Consider the following 20,732-nt stretch of genomic DNA (forward strand, 5'->3'; position numbering starts at 1 on the left):
TCATTCCAGTCTGTGGTCCTTAAGTTAATGTGTACAATAAGTCTGTACAGGAGGAAGTGGTCATGGAGAATGGGCTCTGTTTCATGCACCTGCCAAAGCTCACGTCCCAGCATGGGACAGAGAAACCAACAGGTGTTAGCCCTGTCTGGGCAGAGCTGAGTGTTTTGGCACAGCCAAATCCATAAGGAAGTGCTTTGCAATGTATTTATAAGGGTTAACAAATAACAAAAGAGGAAGGCCACATTAAGTTGATTATTAAAGTGGGATCTTCTAAAAATAGAAGAATGGTATAAAAAGGAGCCATGGCTACTGGTTAATCTTTGCAAGTACATATATACAAATATTTGACCATTGTTTTCTTCAATTTCTTTTTGATTTTAATACCTGGTGCAACTAAAGGTGCATTTGTTTGGACAAATATGAAAACAACAAAATAGCTCATAAGAGTTTCATTTAAGAGCTGATATCTAGCCATTCCCATGCTTTTATTGATAATAACCAAATTGATTATGAAAAAACATGGAAAATGGCTAGATATCAGCTTTTAGATTAAATTATTATTATCATTATTATATTCCATGACTGTATATATACTCTTGGAGGAGTTTGCATGTGTTAGTATTACAGTAACTTAAGTAAAATGGAATAAGATGTGAATTGGATGGTTGATCAATTATTTGTCTAATATGCAAAACCTGGCCTGTGTTCTTAATTTCCATAGTATTAAATGTACCTTTAGTTGTACCAGGCATTAAAATCAACAAGAAATTGAAAAAAACAATGGGTGGTCTGATATTTTTTTTCATGACTGTAGTTGAAGTAACTAATTAACCTTTGTCTTACAGAAATAGTTTTGTGTTTGCATTATTTTCTACACTTTTCTTTGTAATTCAACCTGATACATTCATGATGGTTGGAAATGTCAGGGATCCATAAAAAATGTGCAAAGACAGGGTGCATGGGAAGGCTGAGGCGGGTTGATTGAAGTGGCTAGCTGCCAGTGACGGCACCCACATGTCACTCAAAGCAGCCACCCCCTAAATGATGTATAACTGTAAGCCTTAACCCCTTAACGCCTGCTGTCGCAAATATGATTATATTATATGATATTATATGATGATAATATGATATATTATATGATTATATCATATATAAATATGATTATATATGATTTAAATGGGGGATTCATATAAAAAATCACCCCTGAACAGTTTTCATTAATTTTGTACCAGGCTGTAAACATGTTTATTTCTGCTGTAAAGTTGGGAATTTTAACATGGGGGTGTATGGGGATTTACTTGAGTTTGGAGCTATATACAGTCTATGGTTTGGAGCCAGCCTCAAGTGGCCATTTGAGGAACTGCTGCTTCTGGCACTTTTGCAGTGGCTTTGTTTTTCAGCTCCAAAGATTAATGCATGGTATTAAATAATGTGGGACACCTTTTGTCATTACAGTTGGGCTCTGTTTTAAAAGGGTTGATAGGTTTTGTGTAAAAACAGGAATGAATTGCTTGTATCCACTGCTTTCAACATTAAAAAAAAAAAAAGAGACTTTTAATTCTAAGTGAGAAAACAGAATAAAGTAGTCCACAGGTTAGGTTACAACTAAAATATGCCCTATAGAGTTCTTAATGACCAGAGCAGGGGGTTTCAACACAAAATGTTTAAGGTTCTTATTGCAAACAATTCTGGCCCAATTTGCATCCCCTATGGTTAAGCAGCACTGGATGAATACAAGTAATAACCAATGGAGCTACTGAGGGCAAAGTCTTCTGACAGGTACAAAGTTCGTAATGCCGTTACTGATTGATGTCATTCTGAAGAATAAGGAAATATAGAACAATAAGAACAGGTGATGGGGGCAGTTTTGAGTTATGTAATTTAGGATAAGAAATTGTTGTCACATTACCTCATGGAAATAAAAACATCTCCTATGAATACAGCAATAAAAACAACAGGAACTATGAAATACTGTGATAAGATCCTTAAAATATAAAATATTTAAGCACAACTGCAATGTGACTAATTACAATTAAGCAATAACACAATAAGGAAACACATCAAATAAAATAAGCACATAATACTCAGGCAATGGAAATGTTTATTAAGGGAGGATCATTTGGACATTTACAGTGATCAATGATTTGCTCTATTACCAGGAATTTCTGTCTGGTGGAAACTTCCTGCGTTCCTGTGCTTTATCGTAAAGGAAAGACTCCCATGCTAAAAATAGCAAGAAATACAAAAGCCCCTGGGCAGCTAAAAATGTCCATGTGTGTGTTTTATAAACAGAAGACTTTGGCACCAACCCAACAACAAGGGACCACGGTATGAATGAATGAATAGTGCACAGTTTCTTAATTTCTCCACCCAAATGTGACAGTACAATAGTGGTGCAACGTCAGAGGTGTGCAGAGCCTAAATACACCAATAGCTAGATGGAGTTTCCATACAACAATGGCTGAATAGGCTGCTTTTGATGGCTACCAGTAACCCCCAACCTCGTGTCAAGTTTTAAAGTCAGGAAAACTTTAAACCTCCTTTCTCTTTCCTCACGTATGACAGCTCATCTTTCATATGCAAACCATGCTGCTTCTCCTTACACGCAGGTTCAGAGCAGGTTTAGAACTATCAACTGGAATCTCAGTAACACTATCTTGTTGGTTGTACACAAACAAAGGTATAACTGTTATTTTATAGTGAGTGGGTGAGAATTTACTGTGTAGTGTAACTCTATAATGCATATTGAAGTATGAACTATAGGTGGGAATATTCAACACTGAGATAATCTATTTATTGACCCATATTTGATGTTTGGAAGTGGACATGCATGGAGCTCATTATCTCTTTGTACTGTTTTTGCATTCTATAGTATGTGTCCCAGCAGCAGGACATTTTAAGAAACATTTCATACTATGGAAATAAAGAATATATGGCAGATTTTGCATATTACACAAAAGACTTGATCAAACACTCCATTCACACCTTATCCCATTTTATTTAAGTTACTGTAATATTAACACATGGAAACTCTTCCAAGAGTGTATATATTTATATATGCACAAAGAAACATATTTAGCACATCTTATTTAATGTGATAAAGAAATGAAAGAATAAATATACTGTTTGTACTTGAAAAGGCACCTTAAAATGCTGGAAAAGTGGACTTTGGAAAAGGTGTAGGAGTTTTTTTATATATATCTATACAAAAATTCCTACGGCTTTTCCAAAGTCCAAGGTGTACTAAATATATTTCGTTGGTTAAACTGTTAAATGGTTTGTCTTTGGTGCACTGTACAGTAGATAGTATGTAGTACAAAAAATAATCTCAATGTTTTTATCACAAAACAACAAAAGGATAAGAAAGTTTGTTTTGCTGTCTATGTAACATACATTGTATTTATCTTAATTGTGTCTGTTACTTATTATTTATTTCACTGTTAACCTGAAGAGCAATTGCAATGAGTATTTTCTCTTTTCACATTGGCTAATTATTTGATATAAAAGGGCTGCACTGAAACTATACTAGTGCAACAATAAAAGTGTGTCCAATATGTCAACTATGCGAAATCATAATAACCAAAGGCTAATATATTCTCAAGAGTTATTTGCACTGTGTAAAAAAGCAGAAATAACAGGGCCTTTAATGTGCAGAAGAATCTTTTATTTTCAGCTGAAGCAGCAATTGTCCTTTTAAGAGTTCAGTTTCTCTTCACAAAATACTGTACATATTCAGGTGTTTTTTTAAACTTTTTATTCCAAATTAAGAATACTAAAGCATCCTTTCCAATGCATTATTGAAGAAAACAGCCACTGGTCAGCAGAGCTGCTCAGAAACAGTGTCTCTCCACAGCCAACTGATATTATCCAGGTTTAAAATGGTGCATGTGCCATTTAACTACCTTCATTTGGGTTTCAAATGTCATAGATAAATTCTGACAGTACACAAAAGGTCCAGAAAATGCTGGATTCATTCACAAAGAAGACAAAAGACGTCTCAAGATGATCCCTCTGGCATTGACTGGTTGTAGTTTGATACCTCAATAAGATTGTGATCTGGATCTCTGAAGTAAAGGGAGGTGATGGTCCCCACAGCTCCGGTCCTCTCCACTGGTCCCTCCTCTATCTCGATCCCACAGACCTGCAGAGAAGAAGAGACAACAGTCATTTTAGTGGCGTCTAAATGGTAATTAAGTGTGACATGCAAACCCAACTAGAGGTCAAGTGGTTTTAAAAGAGGAGCCACCTTGGAAGATTAAGGTTGACATTAGTAATTCAAGACAGTATGTAGGAAATGAATGAACGACCTTCAGGTGTGCAGCTACTGTAATCAGGGAGGTTTTGGTGATGAGGCACAGGTCTGCAGAGCCTGAGGTCGGATGCTTGGCTTTGGGCTCAAACTCCTGACCCAGCTGGTGGAGGTTAAACTTCTGCTGCCCAAAACCCAGGGCCTTACGGTTTCCCTAGAAAGAGAATGCATGAGAAGTGTTTGAAAACTGAAGGTCTCATGACTGACTGTGGAGATATGCTATCAGCTAACAAACAATCAAAGCCTGCCACCTAGTGATTGTTCTCTCAAACCAAAAGCAGGAGAATTTCACTTTTCCTGACCCCTGTGTAAATGATCCCTGACTTACTGACCATTTTAAATAATGACTTTACAATACTGTCCTGTAAACCCTGTATGCAGTACTGTCAGATTTTATTCCAGACTTTGGAACCACTGCCAAACATGTCTGTTTGCTAGACATTGAAATTTGTGGAAATCCTTGTATTTTTTTTTTTACTCTGCGTTGTACATCGGTTTATTCTTTTGCTGTATGTTGGGATATGGATCCCCCTGGGTCAGAAATAAAGGATTATTATTAATACTGAATCCTACTTTAACTATGAGTAAAAATAATAAAAGTAGCAATACGTTTTATGTATAAAGCCTTCATACCTTGAAAGTAATGACCTCCATGCCAAGGACTGAGGTGTAGAAGTTGACGGTGTCTGGTACACTTTTCACTGTTAGAACCAAATGATCCAGATGGCTCACTTCAACTGGACATGTTCTTTTGAATCTGACAAGTCCAAGTGTTTGTCTGGAGTAAATCTACAAGAGATAAGACAAATACATTCAAGATTTACTAAAAATTAAAAAAAAGTATTGTTGACGCCAGACAGGGAAGACAGGTGAATGAAGTAAATATGTTAACTTGTCTAATATCGCCATGAAATTATTTTTCGTTAAGAGTTTTTTTTACATGTTATGTTAAATGATGCAAATCATGCATTATCTTAAGAAATGTGCTAATTTGCATACATTTCCAGAACTGAAATCCTGGATAAAGCCAGGATGTTGACATACTGGCACAGAAGAAACACACACAAAAAAAACATTTTTGTTCCTCACATTAATATTTCTACAGTTGATTACACTGGCTGCATTAACAATTATTTTTTGTATTACAAGTGCTCACAAATGTTATCCTAAAATGTGCAAATGAGTCATTATCTAATGTAAACTTTTGGTGAATTTGAGAAATATACAAATAAAAATAGACACTTCCTATGTATGTTTTCTTTCCAATAGTTTGAAAAATATGTCTTGAAAGCAAAGTTGTCCAAAATATCAAAAGTAACCAGTGTAAGGTGTTTCTGCCTGAAGTTTTCTTTTATTCGTGACAAACAGCGCCGCTGTGTGGTGAATGTGTACGGCAACCTGAGAATTTATTATATATTATTATATGTCGATTGACAAAGCATAGATGTAAACTAGCGGCGAGTTAGCGTATATTTTCGTCATTTAATGTAAAATGAGTAGCTTTACCTTACAAACCATCTTTCAAGTCGGTAATTTAGCTTCCATAGCTTTTACAAGATGTCTCGAAAGGAGAACTTGAGTCAGTGCAAAGTGAGTAGCGAGTGGAAATAGTTTTTATGTACACGTAGTGTTAACGTTAGCAGTAAGTTAAAACAGCAGAAAATGACATAATTTACCTTCAAACAGTTCCTCTGAAAGGGCAACAAACGACTCCCAGCTGCCTGAAGCGCCATCTCCGACGTGCTGACACTTCCTTGTTTTTCACCACAGTGGACTGTGAACTTGCTGCAACACCACATTGACCATAACATCCAGTAATGACTCAATATAAACCCTTTCTAACCTAAAACTTTAGTGTACTAGGCTTCCCTTATTTCTAGCAAAGATCATATAACATACTTTTTTTAATTAATTTTTTTTAATCTGTTAGAGGTATTTTCACAAATCTTACCAGTAAGGGGTGCTAACAACACTTCCTCTCCAAGTGGAAGTGTTAGTGACCATAAGCATCATACTTTTTTTTTTTAAACATACATTTAGAATAATGTTATATAGAGGGTAATGGGCGTGATCTTTAATGCTATTAAGACTGAAAAGAACACCAGCCATCGTCTACTCGCACTTTACCATAATTCAAAGGTATGAGGTTCAACTTTCACAAATATATTTGAAAAAATATTAAACAGTAACACAATCAAGAATTTGAAGGCTGTTAAAAATATAATAACTAAAAATGTGTGAACCTGAACTCAGAATGAAATTACCCAACAACACAGTAGGCGTACAGAATGCATACCTGCAATGCATTTTGTAGCATAACAACTTGTTTAATTCAGCGGTTAGTTTCATTTAACACCCAGTTAACATACTGCACTGGGTGACACAGAACAAGGCCAAAACTAAAGAATGGCCTAAGAGGGAACATACATTTCATTTACATGTTTATGGTATTCAACAATGACAATGTCTTGCATTCAAACTTTTATGTCCCACAAAGGGAAGTAATAATTGTGGCAAAGACATCAAACAGTGGAACAAGAAACATGACAGGATGGCATTAATAGTGATGCCCTTTGTCTTACTTAGCCAGTGTCCCTGTTCAACAGTGCTACTAAAACCTACAGAACTTCTAAATAAAATAAAATAACTTCAACACATTTTAAAAAGGTAATAAGTCTTCATTTAAGATTTTAGCAATTACCAACTGTTTTTTAACAATAGCATACATTTATATCATGGTGTGTATTTCTCTACTTTCACTTTAGCATGTATTGCACACTGATATGGAGCGTCTGCTCATGGGGCAAGAGGAGGGCACAGTGATCGAGCATTTTGATTTTCTACTGGAGCCATAACTAAGACCAAAGACAATGATGTGATTTTCTTTCATACTTGTTAAATATCAGACACTCAAACCTTTAGTTTAATAAGTTTTCAGTTATACATTGAGGTGGACCTCTGGGTAAAAATATCTTTTCTTGCTAGAGCCGACATTTCATTTCATTCAAACTCTGCTCATTTCGATCTATGCCATAACAGATTAGAGAACTTCATCGGTCAATAATTAAACACTCCAAATATGTTAGTGGGAAAAATAAAGAATAAGACCTGCAGCTAATGAATGATCGGACAAAATGGTTGTGAACTCATTTGTACATTAAAAAGTAAACATCCTTTTACATTTGGGGAAGAAAAGTAAAAGCAAGTATATTTATAAATTTTTCTGACATCATGCCTGTTAGTATAGTATTTTTAAGGTGGGAAAAATTCACATGCCAACAACTTGATATCAACCCAATATCTATCACCATTATTTCTGGTATGAATAATACTCAATCATTTAAAATGATCAAGAAAATTAAGTTGCTATATGATTCCAAAATAAACTTACACTTTTCAAAAGTAGCCTAGTTGGATTTATCTTTCCCTTATGTCTGTACATCATTACATTTTTTTAAACAATTCCTCACATCACAGTTTTTCATGGTATATGCCACTCCAAAATAGCATTTTGTTTCTTTCAGGTTAACAAAAACGGGAGAGTACCAGTCACACTGTAAATGGAAAACCAATGTCCTGGATACTTTGGACACCACAATCTCTAAATAAGTATGCTGTGTACATTAATACCACCTATTTGTTTAACAGCAAATTTAGGGATGCTCCGATAGAGAGTAATTGCGGCCAACGCGGCCCTAATCTTCATACGAGATAATTTACAATTCAAAACCAATTCACTGATACAAAGTATGATTTAAAATTATTTTTACAAGCTTATTTACAGCTAATACTTTGAAATGGTGTATCTAAGAATTGTACCTATACCCAACTTCCGGTATATAAGGCGCCATTTAGGAGTTAATACAAAATAGCAGATGTGCCTGAACTACCTGCAGGTGTGCAGCATTTATAACCAGGGGATTCTTTAAGAGATACCGGCCTGCTTGTGTGCATGGCTTGATGCAACGCAACAAACTGCTTGGTCACTCCAGGTTGATTCAAACAGCATGCATTGCTTGTGCCTAACTTTGGACTGCAATTATAAGTGTCTTAGTGGAGACTGAATATGTCCCGATGTCACTGTATAGAGCTCCCCAAATCAAACCTGTGACTGCATTATGATCAAACTCACAAATGGTATGAGGGAAATACATTTCAACAGTGAGGACACATTTCCTCAAAGCCTTTCATGGACTTGGGATATTAGATTACTTAACTTGAGACAAAAAAATCTTGCAGTCTTTTAGAAGCTACACCACACTCTCTCGGTTGGCCGATACCAAGACAGCCCTGCGGCAGATGGGGCAGGTGGAGTTTTCGGATAGCCAGCGATCAATGCAGTGCACATGGTACTCATGAGAGCAGGGCAGCTTACGTAGCTTGTTACCCTCTGCATATTCTGTTATACAGACACTGCAAGTCTTCAAGGCATCACTCTCACCAAAGTTGCGCATTGAGAGGTTATCAATCTGCTCTTTGGTCAGTCCTTGGGGCTGGTCCTCGTCATCATCATTTAGGAGGAAGAAGTGGGCAAGCCGCAGGAAGGGCAGAGAGCTGGGCTCCTCTAGGCTGATAGGGGGTCTAGGTCGAGCTCTGCCACCAGAGGCAGGTGGTGCGGTGGCAAGACCTTCCTCAATATCAGTCTCTGCTGTCCTTGCTCTGACTCCCGCAGCCACAGGTGGTTCATCGACATCAGCAACAGGAGCGGCAGCAGGAGTAGCATCTGGGTTGTTTAGGGCTTCAGCCAGATCCCCAGGAGTGTTGGCTCCACGGTTTGAATCTGAAGAGTCAGAGTCCGAATCCATGAGGTAGCCCAGTTCACCAAAACCAGTCATAATCTGCCTAATCATAGATTGAAGAGCCATTGAGGTTGCCTCTCCCAAACCTGCATCAGAGATTCTTCGGATAGGGATGCGAATAGTGCTGACGTAGGTCCTCACACCAGCACGCTCAGAGCGTGAAAAAGTCCTACGAAATCCACCGCGCTCACTCTCATAAAGAAAGGTGTTGTTTGAGTTCTGGGAGCGCGAGCGGGTGCGGCTAGCAATGCTGTCTCTTTGGCGATATTCGCCTGGGCGCACACGACGCACCTGAAGATCTAGCATAATAGTAGGGGGACGGCGCCCTGCTGCACCCCCTTCCCCCCCAGCAGCTTCTCCTTCCTGTGAGGCCACATTTTGGACCTCTGGGACTGTTTCTGCACCAGCCCTAGATGGCTGAACATCACTGTCAGCAGTGCTTTGCCTAGAAAGAACATGTTGTCGAGTCCGTGAACTGCCCTCCACTTGAGGCACAGGGGGAACATTGGTGGTAGGGTTGAAACCTTGAGAACTGTGAGCATGACCTGAATTAGGGAGACCATCCAGCTGATCCAGGTTAAGAGGGGAGCGGCTCCTGGCTGTACGGGCCCTGGTCCTGCGTTGTTCTGGACTGCGGCTGCGGGCTCTCCTTTGTCCTCTGCGTGGAGAAGGAGGAAGTGGGGGATGTACTGGCAGGGGGGCAGGGGGGCTGGGAGGCTCTTCTAAAATCTCTTGTGAAACAACTTCTTCTAGTTCAGGCTCTGGCTGTGGCTCTGGTTCTGGTTCAGGCTCTGGCTCTGGCTCAACTATGACAGCCAGTTCTTCTACAACTGGTTCTTCTACCACTTCTGTCTCCATGGGCACTTGTGGTTCCTCATTTGCCACCTGTGATTCAGCAGTTGTCTCCACTTCTTGACCCTCTGAAAACTCTTGTGGAGTCTGCTGAGGAGTCACCTGAGAAGTCTCTTGAGAAGTCTCCAGAGAAGTTTCCTGTGGAGTCTCCTGTGGAGTTTCCTGTGGAGCCTCCTGAGAAGCCTCCTGAGGAGTCTCCTGAGGAGTCTCCTGAGAAGCCTCCTGAGAAGCCTCCTGAGAAACCTCCTGAGAACCCTCCTGAGAAACCTCCTGTGAAGCCGCCTGAGGAGCCTCCTGAGAAGCCTCCTGAGAAGCCTCCTGAGAAGCCTCCTGAGAAGCCTCCTGCTCCCCTTCAGCAGCAGCCTGCTGTTCAGCCAGGTTCCGATTCACACTGATTTCCAGGCTGAATCGAAAATCGCCACTGTTTGGGTTGGTCTGGCTTACGGCCCGCCATGACTGGTTTCCACGATGGCCAGTCCTTGTTGTGTTGCCTGTGCGCCTTACTGTGTTCAGCCAGTCTAAGAGACTATCCCCATTGGCAGGATCTTCAGAGTTTTCTGGTGGTTCTGAAAATCAAAAGAGCTAGCTGACAAATCATATCTGAATTTGACAGTAAAATCAACAAACGTAAAAAAAAAAATGCAAACATACCAACTGGATCGTCTCCACTTTCAGTACTGGGGGCACTGGTACTGTTATTCTGCTGTTCTGGACTATCCTTGATCTGCTGCAGTCTATTAAACAGCTCATCTTCTGTTACCTCTCCTGCAAGAGACATTACAAAACACAGCAACAGTCGTTATTAAAAGAGCTTTTTTGTTGTGTTTAATACGCTTTCTTCTCTCATCTGACCACCAATGTAAGCTGGAAGAAAGACATTGCAGGTGGCTGGCAGGAACAAAAAGATTAACTCCCTCATTAAGAACAAACATTGTCTGATTTGATGCGAATCAGCAGGGGGACATATTGCAAAAGCTACATCTGGTGCGAGTGTTCAACTAAAGTGAAAAAAATACTATCTAGTAGAAATGTTGTACATGTGTCAAATAGAAAACTGGTGTTCATTTTTTATACTGTATTGGCCATAGAACTACTTTGTTTTGACATATAGTGTAAATAAAAGTTTTGAGTAAGAAGAAAGGTATTGATCAAATAACATTGATGATGATTCACATTTGCCTGGATCTAAAGTAGCCAGTAGTCCACCAACAGTTTAAAAGAGAGGAATGGATTTCAATACAGCTCAGAGAAAGCATAGAATAGGAGAGAAGATAAAATGACAATAAGGATCCAATTGTTGAATGAAAAGCAAAAGGAAAGAAAACTCAAAACAAAGTCAAACTAAACTCGAAATGGCCAAAGCCTATATTACACACGTTAGGGAGATCTGTTTCAGGAAGTTTCTGGGAGGCAATCTGTGAGCCTTGGTTATGTTTTTAACTCAAAACCTGGATTGTACTGTATACTGATACCCCTCCATGTCTTCCAGTTGTTTTGTTCAAATATCAGCATTTCCACAGCCAGATTTTATTGTCACAGAACTAGTGGAATGGGATTAAAGGTTAATTACCTGGGGTGCCCAAAAGATTGTTGTCTCTCATAAGACGATAGTCCTCATCACTGAGATTGTTGACAAACTGGTAAAAGGCCTCCTCTCTGTCCAGGCGGTCCAGCTGCCTTCTGCGCTGCGACTCTGGCTGGTCACTGCCACTCTGCTCTGAACTGTCAGACCCTTCCATTGATTCAGAAGGGAGGGAGGATGAGGGATGCTCTCCAATCTTCAGCAAGATCCAGCTGCTGCAGATGAGACATTTAAAAAAATGGATTAAATGCATATTTTATTGACTCAAAATCTAGTAAGACTACTTAAGATTTACAATAGGATTACCACCAATTAAATGTAGTATTTCACACCATTATTTCCACTGTTTCCACTCTGTTAGCTAGAAACTGGTATTTTAATCCAATCCGGTGTATGACCTAGGCATTTAGATTTTATGCAAATTGCTGCACTAAATAAAATTTGTGTTGTAGAAGTCATAAGCAATATGACAATATAATTACATTGACAATGTTTATTTGTCGTTTACAAACAGCCTAAACGGAGCCACTAGTGCAACAAGATGTGCGCAATTTATTGACGATCAAATTTTACAAGAGCTGGAAGAGGGGAAGATACACAAGTTTGTTCATGTTGATCATTTCTCACAACTTGTGAGAAAAAAAAAACATGTTGTTTATGCCAAATTCTGCCCCCGCCATCTGAATGTCACAGCAGAAATCGAAACTCATAAGACCAGGCAACGTTTTTACAATATTCTATTGCCCAGTGGCACTCAATGTGATCTTCTGCTGCTGTAGCTTCAAGGTTAAACGTGCTGTGCTTTCGAAGATGCTTTTCTGCATACCTCCATCTTAACAAGCAGTTATTAGAGTTACTGTTGACTTTGTATTAGCGCAAACCAGTCTGACCCTTTTCCTCTCACCTCGACCATCAACAATGCACCCAGAGAACTGCTGCTCACTGGACATTTTTTTCCAGACCATTCTCTGCAAACACTAGAGATGAATGGGTGTAAAAATCCCCTTATGCTTGGTTTTAACTTCAGCAGACCATCTTGACTACATCAACATGCCTAAGCGCATTGATTACTATGTGATTGACTGATTTGACATTGTGTTAACGGGAAATATCTAATCAGTGGCTGGCGAGTGTAAAATACAAAATAATCGACACAGAGCAGAGGAAGATGGGAGAGATGGTTTATTCAGTGACACAAAAATGCAAAAATAAATCAGGTTCCCTGCACCAGCCAGACAGTAGGCCTCGTCTTTTATTTCCAGCAGTGCAGAATAAGTACATTTAAGAAAACTGCCTGTTTGTTACGTGTTGGTATCCAAAGACTGGTAAGTACACTACAGGTTGAGGTCGTAGGGCCAGCAGACAGGAGGCGCTCCATGACAAGGAAATATGGAAAGGCATATAAATGACAAAGCTTAGACATGTCTTGTTTATTCTTCATCGTGTTTAACGTCTAACATGATAAATGTTGGTTGTTTTTACAGAATAGATAAAAATGATTTACAGTGGGAGGGACAGAACTAAAGTTACTACTCTTAGAGACCACATCCAGCTGGCGACGTCGGAGGCTCTAAAAGGAAAAGAAGCATTATTACGATTAAAAAAACAAACAAACTCTTGACAATGTCTATGTAACCCTATAGTTCATACATTTTGATATTTAAGTTAATTGAAATGTATTAATTAGGCATGCTTTACCATCTGCTTGCCCACCAGGTGATGGGTGAAAATGGTCATTTCCCTGAGCAAACATGTTCATTGGGAATGGTTTGCAACTGGGGCATCACGGCAGGCACAAGAGGGGTTGGCGTGGATTGAGGGGGCAGCAATGGAAAAGCCTGAGCTTGTGGCAAGAGCAGCCCCAAGGGGAACTCTGCTGTACCTGGGGAGGGAGCTGCCAAGTAGACGCAGTGGTCACTGGTCTGGTGTCTTCAGCTCGATGCTGGTTCTCAATGACAGACATTTCCTCAGTTGTCAGTGTAGTGTTTTGGGTTATCCTGGCCAGGACTGCTGTTATCCGGTCTATTGTTACAAAGGATGGGAAAATGACTGGTGAAGTGGAGGGGGCAGGTGGATTCTGGGCTGGGGCAACTAGGGACAGGCAATGGTGGAAGAGGTATTAAAATCTTTTACTTAAGTAAAAGTACAAAGTGAGTTACGTTATATGTCCACAAAACCACATAAAGCGTTGAAAGTAAAAGTAGTCAGCATGCAAAGTGATCCCTGCTAGTGTTTTACTATTATATATAAATTTAATGATGTTTTTCTGATTCATATTACTGCTGCATTAATATACATTGCATTTATCTGATGTTTGCAGTTGCATCAATATAACCTCATTAAGTACTGTTTGATAGTTTAATTTTCAGCAGATCATCATACGTTTAAAGCATCGCTGTCCTGTAAGAACCATATGTGTCTTGTGACATGTGAGCTCTTCATTACTTCAGATAAACAGACATTTTCTGCTTTGTGACAATGTATTTTCCTGATTATTCAAGAGGGTTTTGAATGGCTTATTTAGCTTACATAATAGGAGGAACATTTAATCATCCAGGTTTAACACACATATTTCTTTTTTTTGTTGTTTTCAGTGGACAGGAAATGTATTAAACAGCTGTCAGACAAGCTGCATAAAAAAGGAAATACTCAAGAACAAACACCTGAATTTGTATTTAGTTACATGTCACCATAGGGAAAAGAGGATGTGGAAAGGGGTCAGCATGGTGTGTGTGGCACAGGAAGAGCCAGCCACCAACCTTTGATCCTTTAGCTTTTGGTAATAGTCTCTTTGGATCCTTGGAAACCAAGAAAGAGTGGCTCACTGCCGATATAAGATCAGAGAGAACTGTCTTCAGGGGTCCAAAGAAACTCCTATCCAGAATCTGCAGGATGTGAGCTGTGGGTGGTGGCAGGCGCACAAGAATGACCCCCTCCCTCTGTGCCACCTTGACTAGCTCTGGATTAAGGTGTGACTGATTTCCATCCATGACAGGCAGCAGCAAGTTCTTCAGCACAGCAAACTTCAGGAAGTGCCTGACAAACAGCTCTTGGAATTCCATCACATCAGTGATGTCTGGGGTCTGGACATTAAGGGGACAGCGGTGCCGTTCTTTGAAATTGATCCTCCACGAATGGCCAAGCATGGTGCTCAGTTTGTCTGGATTACTATAGCTGTAAATGGCCAGAGCGTCGGCTCCAACCTGAGACTTTATTAGCTGTGACTGGCAGGATATGAACAGGATTCAAGCAGGATTTCTGGGGTGAGAAGTTGCCTCTGACCATGAACCAAGAGAGAAACCACCGTTCAACTGACTCGGTCACTCAGGCTGGACTTAGGGATCCAAAACTGCTCAGCTGCCTGCGGCGCAGCAAGATCTGCATCCACCTCCTGGCCTCTTGCATCCACTTCCTCTTCTCGATTTGAAGAATGTTAGGTATCTGCAAATACATATTTTTCAAAGTCATAAATAAATTCAAAGTTAGGTTTAAAGACACATTTCATGTCTTGAATAAAGTTGAAACATTACATACATTGCCACATTACAATGTAAACTACATGTACCATATAATCAAATATTTTTACCTTAAAAAGATGGAGTCTGCGATTCTTGCTTTTTGTAAAATTCAGCACATATAGTCTCAGAGTCAACTAGCTGTCCGTTCTGTGTGTGAGCTGAAAAAGTATCCAGTGTTCATACACAGCCCTGGCTCTGTAAATGGGAAACAAAAAAAGTAGCTCGGACTGAGCCACACAACACTTTTTTGTGTGTGCTTGCGCACAGGACAGGTGAAAGGTCATGGATGTAGAAAGAGAAAGGCAGTGGGAGCGAGAGGGCAGTAAACCTGGCACAAGTGTTCTGAATGAGCACTGACAGGAGGGGTGTCTTTGTTTGGGTGATGATTTTAAATATTTTTTTTATCTCTTTTTTACAGAATCACAGACTCCATCTTTGAACTAAAGTAGCATTACAATTTCTATATACACCTTTTAACATTTTGATGCTCCTGTAACGGAAATTAAAAACAAAAGAAATCTCTCACACAGATACCTTACCTACCGTTCTTTCTAAAACTGACCTTTACATCTATTTTCTCCCTCTCTCTTTTTTAGTCTCTCTTCTTGTGTCTCCTTTTATCTGACTCACCTCCTCTCTCTGTTCTCATCATGATCTTTTCAACCAGATACATAAAAAACACAACTGCCAAAGACATTGACATTCGGTTAACCTTATGTATTACCTGCTCTATATTGGAAGGTAATCGATATACCCATTATTTGTCCGTCCTGTCACTCAACACATGTACACAGACACTCACTCACTCTCCCTCCCTCCCTCTCTCTCTCTCTCTCTCACACACACCAAAGTTATTTTAATAATTTATTAGATCATGGTGCATAAATATACATGATGTAGCCTCGCTTATGAACAAAAAAAACAAACCCATCTAAACAGATAATGTAAACATATTTTAGCATATAGTCTTTTTTTAAACTACTGCTCCTCCAACTTCACAATAGATTATGCCACACACAAAAATATTTTCAATGGCTAGACAAACCGTGTTAAAGCTAGCTACAAAATGCACTCATATGATTGCATAGTTTCAGCGGTGAAAACTAGGATAAACTTTTCAGAGGTAAAGATTGTCGCTTGACCATCGCCTAAGCATGACAAAAGCATTCTCACCGCTTTCTCTCATCGAAGTCACTTGCAGTTTGGTATGTAAACATTTAAACATGTATAAATTACTTACACTTCAGTTATGATCGTCAAATACATACCCCTTGGAAAAGTGCATCAGACCGGATGTCCGGTCCGCATGTGGCCAATCGAACAAACAATGTGGACACAGTTGGGTTAATGATTGCATGGTTTACGTCCACTGGCTACAGAGTAGGGCTTGGCGATTGTTACAATTTTTAAATTTGTATAATTGGGGATACTCGAGATCTACGATGGGCGAGTTGATCACCAAGGGGTGGTGGGAGGAGGAGAAGGTGGGGGGAGTTCATTTACAGCATGCCAGTAAAATTTGAGTGTAGACAACTTAACTCCTTTTTTAACATCAGGGACAAAATTTAAAAATACAAAATTAAAATACAGAATATTTGTTGATGATTTTTTGCATTCAAACATTTCACACCAAGGCCAACACGAATATTTCCGTGCTTTCAACCAAAAAATTAAAAGGTTTGTACGGTCACACAATCATCTTTGTTCCTACTATAATAAACCCACACTAAACACACTTTAGACAGGCTCATTAATCAGTTTATTGTACAGAAACTGTACAATAATTTAAATATCATCAGTCATCACATTTTATATGGGTAGCACCACAGAAGCCGTTATTGGGATACATGTAAATGCTTAGCTTCAATGCACTGGTTTTCACCACTGAACAGTCTAAATGTGAGTATCATATGAGTGTGTAACTGACTTAAATACAAGGCCTTATAGTAATGAATTATTAATTCATAATGGTCAGCTTATAGCCCTGTTGTAAGTTTCATAGCAGTAGTAGTAGATTTATTTGTTTTAGTAAACAATTTATTCGCCGTTTAGAATGTTAATTATTGACGTTTTAATTGAATTTGGATTTAATATTTTGAATAATTACCTTGAGTATCTGACAGAGCTTTGAAGTAATCAGACCTTTGAGTTTTCTGTAAGCAATACACTTTAAGTTAGATAAATAAGCATTTATAAAAGGCTATGAAATGTTAATTTAAAATGTTTGAACATTTAACCCACAAGAACCCATGGTGACACCCGTGTAACAAACACTTTAAATCTTCTAGAATCTCCCATATTCAGCTTTATGCTTGACCTAACTCATTAAGTCCCTAAGTGACATATACTCAACACCCTGGTGTGGTGGTCATGTGACTTTGACAAGAAGTGACTTAAAACTACAAAATATGTGCGTGACTGGAAACAGAAATGTGAAAAAGTAGCTAATTTCAAAAAGCTTATTTTGTGTTACGAGGCTAGGTTTAAACCCATCTAACAATTCTAATCCGTTAATAGGGTGTCCTGTATTGCATTTAACTTTTTCTGACCACATTTCCTGAAAAAATTTAAGTCACAATTTTGATATGTTATGGAGATGCAAACAAAAAGGCAAATGGTTATTTGTTTTTATTTATTATTGATTTATTCTTATTTCGGGAGCAGTAATGTGATGCCCACTGCTCCTTGCATGGTGTGTTCACTTGTGTGTAAAAAAGAATGGATTAAATGCAGAGGTTGAATTTCCCCATTGTGGGACTAATAAAGTAATTCATCTTAATCTTATTACTTAAAAACAAATCTGAAAAATAATGTATTGTTAAACAGCACTATTAATGTCAAATTTTGATATATGTTGTGGAGATGCAAAGAACAAGGCAAGTGTGTCTTTCTGTAAGCAGAAAATGTGTCTAGTTTTTTTCAAACTTTAAAATAAGAAAATATCCCAAACGCCCAATGTAACGTATATGTCACATCACAGATCTTTGACATTTAGGGGTAGATTTTTTTTTTTAAACATCATAAATGTGCTCTATATGGGTCACTTGGTTTGTGGTATATCCCCCATTATTTTCCTTTACGGATTACTGGGTCTGGGTTCTTATGGGTTAAAGGAAAGAAATGCATCCTCTACCCAAACAACGGCTCCCTTTAAATCTCTGTGAGTCTGGATTGGGAAGACAATAGCACTCAATCAAAACCCAATAATATCCATACAGTTAACTGCTCTTATAGAGAGTAGAGCAACGTTTTGGTGATCAGGAATAAGCAAAACACTGGGGAGACCCGATCGCAAATCGCAAAACATGCTAAGTTATTAACACAACACTAGCTAGCTAAACCACTGCGTTTATTGTCACGTACAACTTTACTTTGTTTGGACAACATTGAAAGTGTCGCTGTTTGATAGCTACGGTTATTGTGAATATTGTTGATGGTTTGTGTATTTCTAAATCCTGTTGGAAAGCAGTATGTTGGTCAAAGTCGAGATGAAAACAAAATGGCATCATCTAGCTTAGCTAGGTTAGCTAGCTAGCATTTTACACGGTTGCCAACACTGACAACTTTATCCATATAATATATATAAGAGGTCCCGCTGTGTTTGTAGTTATATGTGAGGCAAATGGTGAGCGCCTGGTGATGGGGTTAGTGTGATACCATGTGTATGGTCTGATCAAAACAAGCTTTCTTAGATGACCAAACAAGCCCAGCTGTGTTGATCTTTCACTAGGCTAAAGCTAGTTAGCTCCACTGTCTAACATTAGCTAACTTAGCCAGGAACTTGGCGAGAAGTGTCCTCAGTTACATTACTTTGATTTAACCTACGCTAGTCTAGCATAAAGTGCGGGTGTTAGGACACATGACGGGGACTTCATACTAGTCTTGTTTATTGTTAGTGGGGGGAGAAACACGAGGATTTCATTAAATAGACACTGACGCTGCTGTTAGCATCACCGCAAGCTAACCGAGACGTCAACCAATGACGTTCACACCAGAGCAAACAAGCTAAAATTAGCTAGCTAACGAAAGTAAAGGTGATCAGAGAGAATATACAGTCTGTCACCAAACCGCCGCTACATTACCTGTTCAATGATGTTGGCAGCAATGTAATCGTGCTTCCAAATTGTTCTTCTTTTATTCTCTCAAAAACGCTCGACTGTTTAGCTAAGTGCGATTTCAGGTTTCCATTTTCTTTCTTTTAGGCTACAATGATCTTCCGGAAACTGAAAGAGCAGGGAGTCTTTTCCCTGGGTTTAACCTCCCAGGTACGCACAGACTGCCACTGCAGTGACACAGGCTAAGTGCTCCGAGCCTGAGCAGTGCGGAGCAGCGTTGTTTACGGCTTAACGTCTGCCAATCGTAGCTACTGAGGCGGGGTGAGCTGTACGAAGGGCCGCCTGAAAGACTAAACTCAGGGCAATTAAACCTCGGTCGTTTGTTAGAAGAGCATTAGAAAAAGGATGTTTGTGTTGGACAGTGTGGCTCTGTTCAGCTGTAGCGTCGCGATGCGGTTGTAAATGCAAATACTCTTTTACCTTCTGCAGAATTCCAGCTAGAAGATTTGCCTCAGTGTGCTCTAATGGCCAGCATATATTTTCTCGCTATTTTATTTTACAATTTTTACACTCATCCATTATTTGTTTTCATATTTTTTAAATGTATTTACACTTACCCATGCTGCCATTTGTTACTTCTACTGTGTAACACTTATCCTGTTATTCCTTAATTCTACTGTTACACATACTTACATATTATCCCAGTTTTTGCACATTTTCTCTTGTCTTGTTGAATATTCTCCCATAATCTTGAATATAGCAATACATAGAGCTCTGTGTACTTGCAGCTATTGTAAAGGTACTAAATGAGGAGCAGCCCTCCAAATTTGTTGTATACTGGTATACAATGACAATAAAGGCTTACTATTGCTATTTCTATATCCACATTATTTGAAGGCGTTTAATGAAACCACTTGCCTTGTAATCATAATCATACAAGACAGTTACCCCCAAAACCATCAAGTGGCTTTAATGTCACATCATAACTTGAAGCAACTAATGCATTTTATAACTCCTAACACATTCTATCATTATAAAGTAATATTTAATCACATTATGACAATTTGTTGTCTTGTCTAACAGTTTTCTTTCTCTTGAACAAAGGCACAGGGTGGGGTCAGTTTACCTTAGACATTGCAGCCACAAACGTTAGAGTTCTTTAAACATTTCAAAACATTTCCTGTGCAAATAAAATGCATTGAGCATATTTAACATTTACAGTTGGCCACAGTTGGTGTACTGTGTGTATTCTTTAACATGTGGACCAATGTTTCTTTTGTGTAAATCAGCTTTGTTCTTGTAAGGCAAGATGACTTACTCAAAATGTTTATTTTTCATTTTCAGTCTGAATAAAAAGGAATAAAAACTCCATTATCCATAATTCATCATTGTTAAACAAAATTTAAGTCACCATTAACTAAAGTGACAATGTTTCAAAACTGCCATATTTTAATGACATAATCAAAAAATGGAATTAAGAAATTTTTGACAGTGTGAGTAAAATTGCACATTATTTCAAATGCAATATAGGCTGATTAGTTCCCTTTTTTGTAGCCTGTTTACATAATCCCAGTATGAAAGTGTCTATTAATACAGTACAGAACCCTGCAAAGGCAG

At 38.8% G+C, this 20,732-nt stretch overlaps 2 protein-coding genes across 3 annotated transcripts; both read right to left on the bottom strand.

Annotated features, from left to right (window-relative positions):
• Window positions 1-3,642: 3,642 nt before the first annotated feature.
• glod5 (glyoxalase domain containing 5) lies at window positions 3,643-6,111 on the bottom strand. Its single transcript, XM_059346397.1, has 4 exons — window positions 5,986-6,111; window positions 4,943-5,098; window positions 4,308-4,463; window positions 3,643-4,141 (listed from the first exon to the last, which is right to left on the bottom strand). Exons 1-4 carry the CDS (start codon window positions 6,106-6,108, stop codon window positions 3,998-4,000), a joined length of 579 nt encoding a protein of 192 aa, XP_059202380.1. The 5' UTR covers window positions 6,109-6,111; the 3' UTR covers window positions 3,643-3,997.
• Window positions 6,112-6,615: 504 nt separating this feature from the next.
• Window positions 6,616-19,341, bottom strand: rlim (ring finger protein, LIM domain interacting). Of its 2 annotated transcripts, none has more exons than XM_059346531.1 (4): window positions 19,143-19,341; window positions 11,531-11,754; window positions 10,612-10,725; window positions 6,616-10,526 (listed from the first exon to the last, which is right to left on the bottom strand). In XM_059346531.1, exons 2-4 carry the CDS (start codon window positions 11,697-11,699, stop codon window positions 8,560-8,562), a joined length of 2,250 nt encoding a protein of 749 aa, XP_059202514.1. In that variant the 5' UTR covers window positions 11,700-11,754; window positions 19,143-19,341; the 3' UTR covers window positions 6,616-8,559. The 2 variants fall into 2 exon arrangements, with proteins under 2 accessions (XP_059202514.1, XP_059202513.1); XM_059346530.1 differs by having other exon boundaries at window positions 11,531-11,757; window positions 19,143-19,340.
• Between the last annotated feature and the right edge of the window lie 1,391 nt (window positions 19,342-20,732).

This window comes from Centropristis striata, chromosome 12 (genome assembly GCF_030273125.1).
Source record: "Centropristis striata isolate RG_2023a ecotype Rhode Island chromosome 12, C.striata_1.0, whole genome shotgun sequence".
Lineage (NCBI taxonomy): Eukaryota > Metazoa > Chordata > Actinopteri > Perciformes > Serranidae > Centropristis > Centropristis striata.

Coding starts and splice junctions, on each gene's coding strand:
- glod5 (XM_059346397.1), bottom strand. CDS start 6,108: ATGTGGTGTTGCAGCAAGTTCACAGTCCACTGTGGTGAAAAACAAGGA. Junction 5,099..5,985: donor TTCAGAGGAACTGTTTGAAG/GTAAATTATGTC, acceptor TATCTCTTGTAG/ATTTACTCCAGACAAACACT. Junction 4,464..4,942: donor TGGAGGTCATTACTTTCAAG/GTATGAAGGCTT, acceptor TTCTCTTTCTAG/GGAAACCGTAAGGCCCTGGG.
- rlim (XM_059346531.1), bottom strand. CDS start 11,699: ATGGAAGGGTCTGACAGTTCAGAGCAGAGTGGCAGTGACCAGCCAGAG. Junction 10,726..11,530: donor CAATCTTTTGGGCACCCCAG/GTAATTAACCTT, acceptor TGTCTCTTGCAG/GAGAGGTAACAGAAGATGAG. Junction 10,527..10,611: donor AAGTGGAGACGATCCAGTTG/GTATGTTTGCAT, acceptor TTTGATTTTCAG/AACCACCAGAAAACTCTGAA.